Here is a 12,570-nt window from a genome sequence, read left to right on the forward strand (position 1 = left end):
CAAACACAAATGTCAAATACAAATGTCCCGCTGGGCCTGCTGGAGGCACGACAGGGGAGGACAGAATTTCATGGTAATTGGGATTTGCCATTTTGACCATCTTGTCTAATTTGGATCAGATGATGATTTCCTACATTTCCCAAAATGCCTTTATGCCTTCATGTCCACAGGTTGACTTTCATTAAGCTGTGTGACTATGAAGCCTTTACTCAAAATACAAGTCTTGTGGCTGCATTGCATTGTGGTCTACTGTGGCTGCTGTCAGATGCCTTCAAAAACAACCCTGTATTTCTGAGACCAAAAGTTTAAGAATTTTCTCTCTGCTTCCAGATTTGGACAGTGGTGGATCGCACAAGAGTGAAAATGTCTGTATCTATTTATCACATACACACACACACATTGATATTTACCTGTTGCTGGCTCTGTTCCTCCAGGTTGAGCTTGACCTCCAGTGACTGCCTGGCCTCCAGGAAGGCCTTTCGATGCTTGCGGTCAGCCATGTAGTACGACATGACCCCCACAGTGATGGCACATACATAGATCACAATGTTGGCCAGCAGCTGGACAACAAAATATGATGCAAAGAGGTATAATATAATTTAAGACACAAACACACAAAATTATCATGCAAGCCTATACTGCCTCATCTGATGATCATATAGGATTTTTTTCCCTTATTAAATTAGTGCCCCCTTTTTCTTACTATGTCCAAATGACCTGCTTGCATTTCTACAATAGCAGGAAGAGCACAGGTTAAACTTAAATCTGCTTAAAATGCAAGCTTTCTGGCCTGAATGGAAACCTAGGCCTTACTCCAAACAGAATCAACAGGTGGAAATGGAAGTTCATTCATCATACAGGTGAGCAAACAGCAAAACGTGGTCCATATGTAGGCTAGATGGTCAACAATTTTGTCAGCATGGCTGAACTTTTCACAATCCTTGTCCGTCGTAGGTTTCCAGATGTGCTTGGGGCGTTTACAGGTGACGTATCACATTATGATTGGAATCGCCCTGGCATAACCAATCTGATTGGTTTAGGCCAAAAGGGGAGTGTGGTCAAGTTAGCTATCCCTACCTAATGTTTTGCTTAATTCATTGGATATTATTTAAAAATCTATCTGGTGGCTAAATATAGTCTTACATACGACATTTTCATAAATGACAAAGACTGATAAGGGAACAAAGAGCTTGTCTGTGGTGCAAACACAATATGAAAACATTTTATGTAAGACTATATTTACCCTACCGATTCAACTAATTCTCTACTCAAGATGGCAAAAACACAACAAAAATTGAAATGTTCTGGCTAGGATATCTAAGGTAGCCTAAGCCAAACTGTTACCATAGATGCATGTGTTTATGTACTCCTCTGTTTCACTCAAACAAACCAAATAACATTTTTCCACAACAGTTTAAAATCATGTTGGTTGCACTAACAATCATATATGCTGCTTAGGATGGAGCTGTAACATGATATCAAGCTTCCCACGACACCCTTTTTAGGCCCTAAACCAATCAGACTAGAAACATCCAGGCATAATCAGTCATGATGGAATATGCCATCTGTAAAGACAGGCCCCCAAACACATCTGGCAAACCGGGCATGTCTGGTACCGACTTCCTTGTTCGCATTTAATTTCATAGAAACTACTTCTACCTGGTAAATGCAAAATGAACGATAAGTCAGTAAGAACCATTCAAATCTTCCCAGTTTTGGTGGCCAGTGATGTCTCCACCTGTTGTACTCTATGGGGGATAACATCACCTGCCACCAAAAACCAGGGGTTTGGGGTTTAGTGCCTCTTTAACTGATTGAAATGATGTTAATGTTATGAAAGGCAATGCAAATGCCACAAAATCTGCATTGCTTGTGCAATTCTTTGTTGCTAAATACCACTAGAGATGCAACAGGAGCCTGTCACACCACCCAGACAGAACAGGGCAACACATAAACCAAGTTACTGGCAGTCTGAAGGCAAGGTTAGATTTGGGGTGGCTGTCATTGAACAACTGGGTTAGGGTCAGACTGGTAAATCCACCATTCCCCAAACTGCCCCTGCCCTTTGCTAATGTTTCGATCCTCCAATTACAGACGGAAGCTCAGATTGGGTGTTTGACCTTTTATTGAACAGGTCCCCTGGAATTAAAGTAGCCTAATGACAAGGCAGAATGTTGCTTATTGACAACAAAACGCTATCAGCGAGAGAGCTGTAAACAGACCTGGAATGTCAATGTCAAATGGGTACATGGCCTTGAACACGGTGAACACTCCATATGTTGTATAACGGTGTCTGCGGGGCTCAGTGCTGATTGAGGTTTGTCTTCAACACGTGTTCTCACTTACTTGACAAAAGTCCCTATGAAGACTCGTCAACAGCATCCATTGATCAGAGTTCAGAGATCATAACTGGACTCAATCGAAACGTGAAATTTGCCCTACACCAGCTCGTTCACATGACAGCGAGGGATTCATTGAAAGAAGTTATTATTCTCCTGCGTATGTTCACTCCACCTGAAAAAAATGCAGTCTCACTATGGGACTTAATACTCCAGCCGAGATTCCGCATTTGTCATTCTATCTGTCATATTCTTCATGTCAGGCATGCTACCCGTCCCTCAGGAGTGTCCTTCACACCAACCCACACAAATGCCTGTGTCATTCTCTAAATCCATTCTGCCACGTAAAAGCCCACATCTCTCTTTCCAAATCAACGGCACCCCATTCCTCCTCCACATACACACACTCACCTATCATTATTTCTATCTGTTAATGCAATGTCTGCGATCTGTCACTTTTCAGTTTTTCCGTTCTCTGATTCTTCCCGGTCAAAGCCCCAATCCTTTTGTCATGATTAACAGATCACAGAGTCAAATTTCCTCTCAATCCTTCTCCATATATGGGACTCCTTCAAACAGGCACTACTTTACATCAATCTACTCTTTAGAAAATCCACCCATTTGTCCGTTTGTCCAACGTGTTCCTACACACATTAATCTTACCCTCCATTTTTAGCCCGATGGCCTGAAGATGCTGCTGCATTTTGTTTGCATTCACCCCAGTACTCTGAGCATGACCCATTCAAAACCTTGCAGGAATCTTGGCCGTACGCTGCAGTTGGTTCAAAAACAGGTTCTAGTGATACTTTGGCTTCATTCCCAAGTATGCTCACAACAAGTTTGTGTGTGCAAAGGTGCAATGAACATGCTAATTTCACCAAACTGCAATAAACTTTGATACTATGGGATATGAAAAAAACAAACAAACATTGAAGTTCAGCATTTGTCCCACTGTGCAAATATTGTTCTCTGTGATCCTGTGGCTACTCTAGCGTTGCAGACAATTTCTAAAAATGGGGTGATATATAGGTCTACACCTAATGATTTCAATAGTTGTACAGCATTATGACCTTGCGCATTAAGAACTGTATGGTTGGTCCATGTATCAGTCTTTTAAAAACATTTGTTCCATACAAGTTCTTGTACTATGGGACAAATGGCAGACTTCAACAAGTGTTTTTTTTTTTTTTTTTTTTTTCATTTCTGAGATAGCAGATACTGATAATAACAATTAGATTAACCTTATGAGTGTCTATTTTTCACATCTACCTGAGAGGAAAGCATTGGAAAGCAAAGATTTCATCCAAGGTAAATGCAAATGGAATGCAGCATCTTGAGGCATCTCAGACCAACTTCTGCCTCATCTACCTGCCTCACCTGTCTGCCCAGCGCTGCTCCCTGGATTTCCTCCTGCTGCTGCTGGGCGATGGTGACGCCCAAAACCAGGGTATGGACGCCACAGGATACAGCAGTGATGAGCACAATGGGTGTCAGCCTCAGAGGCAGAGTGAGGAAGAAAGAGAAGCTGAAGAAGGCCTGCCAGCCCACGGTGTCGCTGGCTTGGTGGAAGCGAGCGTAGTTCAGACCCAGGTAGCAGAATATCTGAGCTGCTATGAGCACCCACAGGGCGTAGGGCACCACCCGCCGTGAGATGCGGTCCGGCAGCAGCCCATAGCGGCACAGCAGGTAGAGAATGATATCTGCTGCCAGTCCCACCGATGCCACCACCACAGAGGCCAGTTTGTCGCTCGTGTACACGACGGCGCACATGACGATGATGTAGCTGTCGAAGAGGGCTGCGAACACGACCAGCACCAGGAGGGTTTCATGTCTCTGCCGTCTGAAGTAGGTCTGGTAGAGGTTTTCCAGTGACTCAGGCGCGAAGGTGAGGCGCATGAACCGCGGCAGGCAGAGGCAGCATCCTGAGCTGCGGACCGTCACTTCATGTGTTCGCCCCACTGCCTGGCCAGGGTCGGACGGCAGGGTCACCGAGCAGTCCGCTGAATACTCCACCGAGTACTCTGGCTCTGAAAAGGCCCGATTCCGAGGCATAGCGGACAGCGTAGTGGCTCTAGTTCCGTGTCTCCTTTTTAAATCAGAAAAATGAAAATCTGGTTGTCGTCCTACAGGAGCAGATAAGATACCGTGGTAACTTTCAGGCATACATCAAGCTCTATCATCTGCTCTTTTCTGTTCTGCTGTGCAACTACCTTGTTGCCCTGAGGTGCCACATATGTAGCATGAGTCACAAAAAGTGTCTTGATTGTCAGGCCCTGTGCACCGGAAAGATGCCTTCTTACACGGATGTGCCCATTGACGTTCAATCGATCGCTGTCATTTGACTCAGACAGTTCATCTAGCGCACACACTCTGCAATTACACACTACAGAGAATACGCACTTCTTGCTTCCTTGTTCAGCTGCTTCACAAACGCATTTCCTTCACCGGCTCTTTTTTGCACTCTGCGCTCCATGTTTGTGTTTCATGGCAGAGTCACAGGCTCATCACGGACAGCAGTGTACCAACAAAGTTTAGGTTTGCAATGCCGTCTTCTCTCTCCGTCTTCATTCCTCTTGGTTGGACAGCTTTGCTCATGTCGGGCCTCCATAGTCACACCTCACATAGCCTAAACAAAAGAGATTCATAAGGAGGAAATGTCATCATGAATTAGCGCTTCAGCCAAAACACAGTTAGTGAGGCTGTACATCAAACACAGGTGCATTTGATCAGGGTACTGTGTAATCCCTTAAGCAGGCAAAATATGATCATAGTCTTAACTAAATGGGCTGGGTTTTTTTTTTTTTTCTGCGCCCTGTTCTGTTCGCATATTGGGAAAAAACAGTAAGTTCCCAATGCAATTCTAGCCCAACTCCGTTCAAATATGTAGCTGTTCCGTGTATTTTTGCTTACTGGCAAAGGCACATAGCAGCTAGGGCATTACTGAGGACCTTTTACAAATTGGCAGAGGATACACTTCAATTCGGCGTGCACCCAAGCACGAACCAGCACATGTTTCAATAAAAGTGCAACTTCACAATTGTCTAAAGCCCTCAGTGCACGTTTCCTATCAAAGCACGCCGTGATGCGTGGTATCAAACAGAGGGAACCAATGATCAAAGCTGATTCTTTAAAAAATGAGTGCTGCTTGGGGTGTTACATGGACGCCGGATTGAAGAGTGAATGTAAACGGTTCCAATAAGGATACAAATCCCGTGTGTGAGGTTTGTACTTTGGACGGCGAGGACGGCAAATTTAAAGTGACGGATGTTTGAATGGAGTCTGGGATACCGTGCTCTCCTCACTAACAGAACGGCACGTACCGGGGCCAGCCTCAGCGATGTTAGGCCTGCCTACATGTTGCGCTCTGTCAAGGCAAGGGAAATACAGAAGTTTTAAAAACAAATACCATAAATTGTTCTGATGTTGGCCGACGACATTTGTGACTTGGACTGTAATAATAATCACGGCTGCAATCAGGATCTGCCACACAGAGCATTCTCAGGTGACACAGACCACCAATGTAGGGCTAAAGCCACTTAGTCATATTTATTAATCCAACAAATCCGCCCGATTTGGCGTCTGGAAGCTCTATGACTTATGATATCTCTATATATTCCACACACAATTGCTGATTATCGTTTTTAATTCGCATCTTCCTTTTCCAGAGACGCGATGTGTGGCATCTTATTTCCATTCATCTATTTTGGAAGCTGAGATTTTGTCCCCGTTGTGCCAGATGGTGTGAAAATAATCTGCATATGCAATATTATTGCATCCGCTTACCGTCTAGAAAGGCAGTTTCACGTCTCTTTTGGGTGTCCTCTTTTAAAAGATGTGGGTGTCATGAGTCCGCCTTGACCACAGCAGTTTACATGTTCACCCTTAGTCTGGTAGAAATAAAAATGGCTCATAGAAAGTGTCTCGACGGGAATATAAACCCCCACTGCTGGCTTTTTTGGTCTTGGGTGTTTTCCGCAGAAGACACGGAACCGCTCCACTGTCAAGCTAGACGGAATAACTACACAGTTTCCGGTCGCTTAATATAAAGACAGTCTCATTAATGAACAAGGTTTTCAACGTTTTTGAGAAATAATACAATCAGAGAGGTGGAAAAGAGCCAACAGTAAAATAGTTTGTTGAATTAAATTATTATAAAGAGTTTATTTCAAGCTGAAGATTTAAGGAAACAAAAACTGTGATTGCTCAGTTTTGTCAATTTTCTTCACTTTACGATACAGTAAAGCAACTATAATTATAATTATGCAACAATGGGTGAACTGAGGGAAGGTGGGGTTACCTCTCATTAGTCCTATAAACATAAACCTATAGGTTTATAGGACTAACAAAAATATACAAATAACAACAATCCCACACAATCCAAGCTAATGTCCACTATCGCTTTATAACCCACTGCGCTCAGAGTTATACTACACCAGTTTCTGGAGAATCAGAATTAAAACAGTCAGAATTATAACAATTAAAATCTAAAATTATTTTTTCAGTCATGTTTTGATGTTCATTCCAAGTTTACCTTTTTTCCAAACTGACATTTTAATTTTATTTTGAAGCTAATACCGCTGTACTTCCGCTTTCAGTCTATCATTGGGTGTGTAACTTGACGCAGCCATCCCTGCATCTCCAATTTTTCTCCCTCAATAACCACGCCCCCTTAAACCATCACCACCTCTTTCCCTCTGTGCCTGCAAATGATAATGGGGGAAAAATAATAATAATTCTTAGTAAACACTCCTCTAACTATTATTCATAGTTTTGAAGAGCAAAAGTTTATTTTTAATCATTCGTGCATAGCTGTATCAGTCCACCTGTGCTTGAAGTTGCCTCTGGCTGCTGCAGTTCACACTCAGATTGTGTGTTTGCTTTATTTCATTCAGGCAAAAATGAACGGGCCTCTGTGCTCTTTTCCCAACAATCACAATCACTTCAGGCTTTGACACTGGGGCCACAACCCCCTGACAGCCACTGAGCTGCTCCACAGCAGCAGCTGAAGAATCCGCGTCTTGCTCAAGGGCACCATGGCAGTGGCTGCTGAGGGAGGGAGCTGTTTTATTTATTTAATTTCCACTCCTCACCAGCCAGTCTAGGCATTCAAACTGGCTCCCCTGGCAAAATAACAACATTCGGTTTCACTGTTATTTCATTTACTGGAAGTTTGCTTAAAGTAGGGGAGACCAGGAACAATCCTAATACATTCTGTCTCATGTTAGACCTCAGGTTTAGACACAAAGTTCCCACATATGTCTGCTACAAACAGCAGTTATTCCAGTATCTATTAATATAGCATCATCTTTATGAGCTGATGTCAAATACCAACCTCAAAATCAGGGTAAGTTGTAACAGCAGCTGGGGGACGATGTAAAATATGAGGAGAGACGGCTAAAGTGAGCCCACACTATGAAATAAAACACATTATGCTTATGATCCTTTTGCACACAGTTTTAGCATCTCTTTTACAATGGCTAATGGTGCATATTTGGATTGTCAAATAAATAAATTAATTAATTAATTAAATTAAATTAAATTTTGTTCAGTTAAACTTGAGAACTGATTGAACTGATCTCCCTTCCCTCACCGTTTAATCAGTCACAGAATTACCAGAAATAGATATGTTCTTCATTTGGGGGTTAGTTATAACACTTTGGATGAAACTGTTACAAACTAACCCCATTTTATTCCTAGCTTTAGTAAAACTGGGTTTGAGATCAGCAAAACTGGAATTCATCGAATTTGACCTGAAGGAGAACTGTTTAATCATTTACACATAAAATAAGTTTTAAAAATTACTGTCTCACCTCTAAATCAGGCTTTTGGCAGTAAAACCTGCAGTTTTGATCACAAACACATGAAACTGTAAACATGTGAAACTGTAAAGATCAAGATGGAATGAGTATGTAACAGTGACCACATGACTCCAGCTTACTCCTGATTGGTGGAAGGGACGGCGTTACAGCTAACCCCATATCACAGTTATTCCTTGTCTCCCCTACAAAGCTGGATAGACTTGCCTTTATGTGGTGTCGTCTTTTAATGTTCTTTTAAGTTTCTTTTTTAATTAATTAATTAATTTTTGGTTTTATTCTTGTAGTTGCAGCATTACATATCTATTTTTAATCTTATTAGCAGTATTATAGATAGATAGATAGATAGATAGATAGATAGATAGATAGATAGATAGATAGATAGATAGATAGATATACCTGCCATATACATATGCACTATATGGACAAAACATATTACATATTACACCTACAGGAGCTATATAAATAAAGATTTTAATTCTTACCATTATTATAATGTGTAAAAATGTTCTGATCAGCGGTTTCATTCTTCATACCTGAAAAGAAACAAAACATAAGAAATAGAACATTTTGTTACAGGTGTTACATGTTTCATTTCACCACCAGTAAATCATTACTATGTTCATGCTGACACATTAGTAATATTAACATACCAAAAAAGCAGCTCTGGTCAGCCTCCATCGCCTCAACACTGTATTTCTCATTGTGAGCCTTGTAGCACTCAACAGAAAGAGCTGTTTATCAGACATGAAATGAAAACATTTGGCACACCCTTAGATTTCTGGAGGGAACATGTGGACCTTAAAGCCAGAATGCCCTTCTTACAGTTTTGGCATATTTTGCCATATTTTGTGTGGTGGCGTTGCAAGGCCCGTTGATGCCCCATTTAGACTGCCTGCATGTAACCTGTCCAAACTCTGCAGTTTTCAATGACACCGCCGGTAGGCCTCTATTGATTGTTCCACTGAAACCCTGCATTGAACCTCCCGTCAATACCCCCGGCTGGCCATCAACCACGAACAATTCAGCAACAGCAACACCCTCCCCTGCTCTCAGTGTCCCAAATTGCCGTTAAAGTCTGTTCAATCTGTCTCGGACACTCTCTGGGGCCTGCACACTCACTTACCTTGTTACGTGCCACTTGATTAAGAGAGCACACAACAGGATAGGGAACATGTCACCTTTAGCCTGGGGAATAATGCTGAATTAACTTTTGCCTCTGAAGTCCCAGTAGCCCACAGAGACATCGCCAGGCTTGTGGACATGTCAACAGTAATTAATTTACTGCTGGATTTCCCTAATGATGTTACAGTGGGGAAACGGATTACTCCAGAGAACAGCCAGCACCATAATTAATATACTGCACTGTATGTTTCAGCTGAGGCATCAGTGCAACAGGAGTCAGGACACATGATGGTGGAGGCAGATTACCGGTTGGATTAGAGTACATAATTTGACAGATGACAGAGGATTATGCGATTTTATTAGTGGGAAGAGAGATTAATTGTTTTGGAAGCAGGCTTGTATGAGTTTGATGTTAGCGCCCAGAATTTTAGCATTCTCTTTGCCACCTGAAGTTTTATACATTTCTGTTTTGTTCTGCGTTTTGTGAAGAAATGTTGCTTTTGTTTTACTGGACTTTCTCTGGATTTGTACATCAAATCAAACGCTCCCACCTTTTTACCTCCTGCCAGTAGAGAGCACTGCGCCCCTCCAGTCAACAGACACCAGGTCAGCCAAATATACTGCAAACTCACTTCCTCACTTTTCTATCCTGAAAAATCAACGAGCCATCACATTCAATAATCACAATCTCACCAAAACTGACCGAAATATTCTGATTTTCATTAATCGTACAACCCTACCCTTTAGGGCATGGGGTCTCAAACGGAGGTCCACATACCCTGTTTGAAGAGCAGGGGCCAAAACATGAGTGTGCAAAAAGATGTGTGGGGTGTGCAGAAAGCTATGGTGCATCATGTATGATGAAATAGTCTTTGTGATTAAGATGAACATTGTTGTTAGATGATCTGGATTACAAGTAGAACACGGAGAAAATACACAGGGAAGTAAGAACTTTTCAAATTTTTATGCACAAACACCTCTGACATAAATTGCAAAGTGAAAAAGCCATTCACACTAAACTTTAAAGTCCTGTAGGTTTTTTTTTTTTTTTTTTTTTTTAAACAATTTACTCTCAAATAATTCCTTTAGGGAAGGATTGTGACATTTCTGCTTGATTTCCAAACTGAGGTTACCATAGAATCAGCTACCTGTTAAGTATAGCTAGCTCCTTGGCTCAGCAGCTAGGCTAAAATGTGAGAGAGCTCTCTGTTAAAGCAGCTGCAGTGTGCACACATTTGCCTTTGCTAATTCATCATTGGTTAAAGTTTCCAGCGGGAAGACAGTGTGCTGTGTTCCCACGCTGCAGCAGGATGCAGGCTTACAGCTCAGACTGGGTGAAAGGACCTGAGACTGTTTGAACAGGTTTAACAACCAACCTGAAGGCTGCTTTGAAATCTAAAACAACAGGCACGGTGCAGATTATATTAGAGATTACATCAACATGCTGGCAAGATATGAGCCTCACTTATTGGCCCTTTGTAAACACACAGCAAACAGCAAAGCCTTTGCAGCGTGTGTGGTGGCAGCTCTAGCCTGCCTCACGCTGTCACGCCGGCCCTGCACCACACCTGGACCGGAGACTACAGAGCGCTGCAGCTCTTCTCTTCCAGCGGTATTTTTTTCTCTCCACTGCAAGGACACTGCATGGTGTTTCTCACTTGGAAGAGCATCTAAGAAATCACCTTGTGAGTTTTGTCCACCAGAGAGACACGAGGGGAGCCTCCTGTTCCTCCTGTTGTCAGGCCTCCTGTCCTGCAGCTGCATGACACATTTAGTCATCCATGAAGAAACTTCCACATCGTCACACATGTAGGGACGGAGCACAGTTTACCCACTGGAGGGCCACTTCTTCATTAAAGGGGCACACAATTTATCATAATTAATAATATTATTTATTTATTTATTACATAAAGGGGCACCTGATGGACATTCAGTCTTTTTTTTTCCAATGTGAAGGGCAGCTATCAGGTAATTTCTTCTTGTTTTTGGCACTCCAGAGGACACTTCTCTGCTTTTTCAAGCATGGGGCTTCCAAACCACAAGGGCCTTTGAAGTATCACATGACTGTCCAGGTCTATAAACCATTTTAATTTTTTGTTTGTTGGTTTGTTTAAGTGGAAATTCAGTTTCTGGCTGGGCTCAGGCCCAAATCAGTTAAGTTTGGACAGATTTTTTGGGCGGTTGGTTCAGGTCAGGCCTGAATTTTTGGGTCTGATTAAAACTCTAGGTGTTGGGCACTCACTTATCTAAAGCCTCTGGAAAAAATTCTTCCATAACACACTTTCAAAAACCATTGAGTAACAAGTTCAGTCACTGACAGGTGCAGTATGGACCTATCTGAGGTTTAAATGAGTGCATATTGTAGAACCGCCATGTTGTACAGTGTGTATTTATTGTGTTTATTTATTATCATCTTATTTATCCGCTGTCTTGCCTTACACATGCGCACATCTAAAGAGCCATTAAAACTGGCATAAGGACCCAGTGATTGGGTTTCTCCATGATAATTCTAGCTGCCTGACAGTCCAAGCAAAGTCAGGGGTAGGGAGGAGTACTGGGGGAGTGCATGTAGGGTTTTAAGTAATAAAAGACAATGTACCCAGTTTCCTGCCTTAACCCAGCTACTCACAATAATGAGTCGGAGTCGGAGCAGCAGTACAATACCTTTTTATCTGCAATAAAAACATTGGAATTATTTCAGTTGTCATTTATTTTATATCAGATACATCACCAGAAACATTTAATGAAGGAAGAAACGAGATGTTCCTGCAAACTGACTGAAGTTTAGGCAGGTTCTCCGTGACTGTTGCATTTTTCTGATATCAGAGACTCTGCTATTCAACCAGCAGGTTGCACGATGCTTTCTATTCTGACCTGCACCGAAAGTACTGAGCCCTAATTTCGTTGCATTAGTATACCGTATATGATTGTGCAATGACAATAAAGATCTATCTATCTATCTATCTATCTATCTATCTATCTTGTGCTGCCACAGAGGGAAGCAACTGAATCTGAATCCATATTCTGCAAGTAACAAATAATGGCTTTGTGGTGAAGAAATTATCCTTCTCAACATTGTTCTAAAAATTCAGCTTTACACAATATAAATTCAAACTAAAGAACTAAACTGGGAACATGAGCCAAACAATAGTGAACTGGGCTCAGTAAATGTCCATTGCCCAAAAGCATCCTGGGAAACTCCACTGAGAGTGGCTTTCCTAAACCTATAGAGTTTTCATAAGCAGGGATTTCTGTCATTTTATATTTCTTTGTGCTTAAGAAATCCCAAA

At 42.0% G+C, this 12,570-nt stretch overlaps 1 protein-coding gene across 2 annotated transcripts in view; it reads right to left on the reverse strand.

Moving 5' to 3' along the window:
• Nucleotides 1-6,314, reverse strand: part of adcy3a (adenylate cyclase 3a) — a 31,518-nt gene extending 25,204 nt beyond the window's left edge. For both annotated transcript variants that reach the window (XM_030071965.1, XM_030071964.1), the window contains exons 1-3: nt 6,123-6,314; nt 3,717-4,965; nt 411-560 (exon numbers count right to left, since the gene is read on the reverse strand). In XM_030071965.1, coding sequence (XP_029927825.1) covers nt 411-560; nt 3,717-4,502 — 936 coding nt within the window. In that variant the 5' untranslated portion in view covers nt 4,503-4,965; nt 6,123-6,314. The remainder of the gene's footprint in view (nt 1-410; nt 561-3,716; nt 4,966-6,122) is intronic.
• Between the last annotated feature and the right edge of the window lie 6,256 nt (nt 6,315-12,570).

This window comes from Myripristis murdjan, chromosome 16 (genome assembly GCF_902150065.1).
Source record: "Myripristis murdjan chromosome 16, fMyrMur1.1, whole genome shotgun sequence".
NCBI lineage: Eukaryota > Metazoa > Chordata > Actinopteri > Holocentriformes > Holocentridae > Myripristis > Myripristis murdjan.